The sequence below is a fragment of the Myotis lucifugus genome, unplaced genomic scaffold, assembly GCF_000147115.1.
Source record: "Myotis lucifugus unplaced genomic scaffold, Myoluc2.0 scaffold_178, whole genome shotgun sequence".
NCBI lineage: Eukaryota > Metazoa > Chordata > Mammalia > Chiroptera > Vespertilionidae > Myotis > Myotis lucifugus.
This window is the reverse complement of record NW_005871226.1, coordinates 688,977-693,292: the sequence shown is the minus strand read 5'-3', so window position 1 is coordinate 693,292 and position 4,316 is coordinate 688,977. Positions and strand designations below refer to the sequence as shown.

General features: G+C 46.0%; 1 protein-coding gene across 2 annotated transcripts in view; it reads left to right on the top strand.

The window, feature by feature from the left end:
• CUNH20orf194 (chromosome unknown C20orf194 homolog) overlaps positions 1-4,316 on the top strand; it is a 127,961-nt gene that overhangs the window by 111,474 nt on the left and 12,171 nt on the right. For both annotated transcript variants that reach the window (XM_023760281.1, XM_006096411.3), the window contains exon 30: positions 1,008-1,143. In XM_023760281.1, coding sequence (XP_023616049.1) covers positions 1,008-1,143 — 136 coding nt within the window. The remainder of the gene's footprint in view (positions 1-1,007; positions 1,144-4,316) is intronic.

Below are 4,316 nucleotides of genomic sequence, written 5' to 3'. Positions count from 1 at the left end.
ACTGCCTTTCCTACAGGCCTGGTTGCCACTAACTGCCCTCCCCTGCCAGCCCGGTTGCCCCTAACTTCCTCCCCTGCCAGCCTGGTCCCCCCTAACTGCCCTCCCCTGCCAGCCTGGTTGCCCCTAACTGCCCTCCCCTGCCATCCTGGTCACCGCTAACTGCACTCCCCTGCCAGCCTGGTCACCCATAACTGCCATTCCCTGCAGGCCTGGTCCCCCCCAACTGCCCTGCCCTGCTGGCCTGATTGCCCACAACTGCCCTCCCCTGCCGGCCATATGTGACCACATGGGGCGGCCATCTTGTGCAAGGGTGTGACGGTCAATTTGCATATTACTTCTTTATTATATAGGCTTGTGGGTTTGTGTGTGTGACTCCTTCTCAGCTGTACACTTTGAGAATCTACTGGTTAGCACCTGATATATGGTTAGTGCCTGGTAAATGTGGTCTGAACTAGTGAAGGTGATTGACACCCGCTCCTGATGAGGTTAAGTACAGGGAATGCAGAAGGGCCCCTTGATGAAGCTCAGGATATCAGCTGGAAAGGAGAATTAAGAAGATAAGAGGGCCCAGCAAGTGTGGCTCAGTAGTTGAGCATCAACCCATGCACCAAGAGGTCAGTTTGATTCCTGGTCAGAGCACATGCCCGGTTGCAGGCTCAATCCCCAGTAGGGGGTGTGCAAGAAGCAGCCCATTGATGTTTCTATCTCTCTCTCCCTTCTTCCTCTCCCTCCCTCTCTCTCTCTCAAAATCAATAAAAAAAACATTTTAAAAAAGAAGATAGGAGATTATGAAGTTAAGGCAGCTACAGTGTTGAGGTCATGCACTCCAAGAGGTGGCAGAAAGCGGAACAGAATATGGCTATGTCCCTTGGTGTTGGGGATCCGGGGTGTCTATACAAGGGGCTACTGGAAGGGACAATCAGGGAAGGGAGCAAGGGCCCATGTTGGTGTGAGCCCTCATCCCATCAGGACTCTGAAGGCTGAACTGTTCTTGGTTTTATTCCCAGGCCTGGTGAGTAATGTGGTGTTCACCAGTCATACCACGGAGCAGAGGCACCCGCTCCTCGTTCAGCTGCAGAGCCTCATCAGGGCTGCCAATCCTACCACAGCCTTCATTCTTGCAGAAAATGGGATTGTCACCAGGTAAATTTATCCCGTTCCCTTCACCCCACAGACCAGGCATCTTCTCAGATCAGCAGCTCCCCTCTGGTAATGCACCACAGGGTCTCACTGTACCTGAGTCCTGAGCCATTACAGAAGTGCTGATGCTGCGTGAATCACCAAAAGGACACTATGTGTCAGAATCCTGTCCTGTTTTGAGATATTTTATTTTAATGCATTCACATTTTCATCCATTAAGGAATGGAAGTCAAGAATTTCTCAAGTTCCTGTGTTAACATGTAAGAAAAATTATATAGAGAACATAGAGAAATTATCTTTTTACTTCATGGACTTGGGTCCAAATTACAAACTAAAAATAGATCATTGGTGACTTTGTATGTGTGTGTACGAAAGCATCTGATTGTATAGCAATTTTGTTTGCTCAGTAAGGACACTGAAAGGTATATATTTTTTATATAATTTTGACTTTTTTAGAATATATTTTTATTGACTTCAGAGAGGAAGGAAGGAGAAAGGAATAGAAACATCAATGATGAAGGAGAATCATTGATTTGATCAGCTGCCTCCTGCATGCCCCCGACTGGGAATCAAACCCCCAACCTAGGCATATGCCCTAGCCAGGAATTGAACTGTGACCTCCTGGTTCATAGATTGATGCTCAACCACTGAGCCATGCTGGCTGGGCTAGTTTTCACGTTTTAAAAATTGATTTAAGTAAGGGAGAGAGAGAAACATCGATTTGTTCTACTTATGCATTCATTGATTGATTGTTGTATGCGCCCTAATCTAGAGATTGAACCCTCAACCTTGGCATATCGGGACAATGCTCTAACCAACTGAGCTACCCAGCCAGGCTAGTTTTGACTTCTGAGCAATGCAAATATTTTACATATTCAAAAATTAAATGAAACCAACAAGGAGGGAAAAATCTAAATACAAACAAAAAAGTGAAACCATCTGCAATCACACACACACACACACACACACACACACACAAAATAATTCACATAATCCTCCATTGGTATCCTGATTCCAAACAGCATCACTGAATAGAGAAGGGAGATTATAAATATGGCCCTAGCCAGTTTTCTCAGTGGTTGGAGCTTTGGCCCGTGGACTGAAAGGTCCCCGGTTCAATTCCAGTCAAGGGTACATACCTTGGTTGCAGGTTCGATCCCTGGCTGGGTCAGAGCATGTACGGGAGGCAACCAATTGATGTGTCTCTCTCACATCAATGTTTCTCTCTCTGTGTCCCTCTCCCTGCCTTCCACTCTGTCTAGAAATCAGTGGGGGAGAAATATCCTCCGATAGGATTAATAATAAATATGAAATGGGAAAGGTGAGGGAAAACCCTGTAAATGTTGGATTTGAATTTGGGGGAACTCAGTGTAAATTTATTATTTTTATTTTTTTTTATTTTTTTCTGGCTCTCCCGAAAGGAGGCCTCCACCCAGGTGCTTCCTGCACCTGAGGGAGCCGGGGCTGCACCGGCGAAGGCCGGGGTCCGCGTGGGCGGCGACCTCGGTCAGCCCGGGTCGGCGTTGGCGTTGGCGGCCCTCCTCCCGGCGCCCCCGCGCGGACCACAGCTCCTCGGAGAACCGGCCCCGGAGGTCGCGGGGCGGGCCTGCGGAGGCTCCGCGCCCCTCCGCTGCTCGCTCCTCCTCTTCTTCCCGAGAGGCCCCGCCCGGCCGCTGGGACCTCAGAGCCGGAGACCAGAGCCTGCCCCCGCGCGGCCCGCGGTGCGGCGAGCCTACTAAATTTATTATTTTTAAAAAGGTATATTTACGAGCTCTTTCCATTGAAAGGGACCAGAAATACTAATGCCACAATAAACACCCTACCTCTAGATCTTGGTTTTTATGTACCAATCCACTGTCAGGTATCAGGACTCCTTGGAGAATTGGCTGATTGCAGGTCTAGGGCAGGTACATTTTTTACACAAAAAAGGAAAGATTTGTGTAGATATGTCAAAAGGATAGGGGAACTATCTTATGAAGCTGTCAGTAGCCAAATTTGGGACAACTTGAGTGTGAGAAAGAATAATGATAATAATGGGTTATAGCACATGGAATAAGGTGAGTCTATGTGATACTAAAAAAATGAAGAGGGGCAGGATATTAAAACTCTTTTAACAGGCAAATGCTAATAAATAAATAAGGATTTCTAGAACTAGAAAGTCAGCATCTTGTAACCTTTGGTATAATAACTTGGTTTAGGCAAAAATCAGTGGATGCTCAGTAGTTGACAGATTGTTGAGGAAAAGGATATTCACTAGTCTCAGAGTATCACTCCACAGACTACTTACTACTTAAAAAGAGGGAAAGTACCTTCACAGTAAGAGGAGAGGGTCTTGTAGTCATGACATTGACCAAATGATTCAACTTAGCAAGGCCACTAATGGGACAAATTGGCATCGTGTGCCTACGTCCTGTGATGCTATGGGAAGGACACATCACCTGGTATTAATCTTGCCAAAAATGTTTACCTGAATCTAATCATGAGGAAACAACCAGACAAATCTAAGTCATGGGACACAAGACAACTGGCATATAGTCTTTAAAAAGATTAATGTCATGAGAAACAAACACACAAGAAAGTTGGAGGAATTGTTCCAGATTAAAGAAAAATAAAGATTGTAATTTTGATAGGTGATACTTGATTGAATCCTGGGTCTCCCTAACCCCTAGAAAGGGAAAATTTGAAAATGGATGTATACTAAATCAATACTTCTTCAGCTTTAATGTGCATATGAATCTCTTGAGGATTATTAAAATGAGGGTTCTGATTTAGTGGGTCTGGAATAGGGCCTGAGATTCTGCATTTCTTTTCTTTTTTTTTATAATTTTTATTTCTTAAAGTATTACAAAGAGTATTACATATGTCTCCTTTTTTCCCCCCCTTGACATTCCCCCGACTCCTACCCACCGCCCCCCCCACCGCCCTGTGTCTTGTGTCCATTGGTTAATCTTATATGCATGCATATAAGTCCTTCAGTTGATCTCTTAATCCCCCCCAAACCCTCCCTAGGCTTCCCACTGTAGTTTGACAATCTGTTCAATGTTGCTCTGCCTCTGTATCTACCCCTGTTCATCAGTCTATACTGGTCCCCTTTATCTGTCCCAACCTCACTGGAGTAGTCTCAACCTCACCAGGGCCGTCGGAGCCTCACCAGGACCGTTACAGCCTCACCGGGG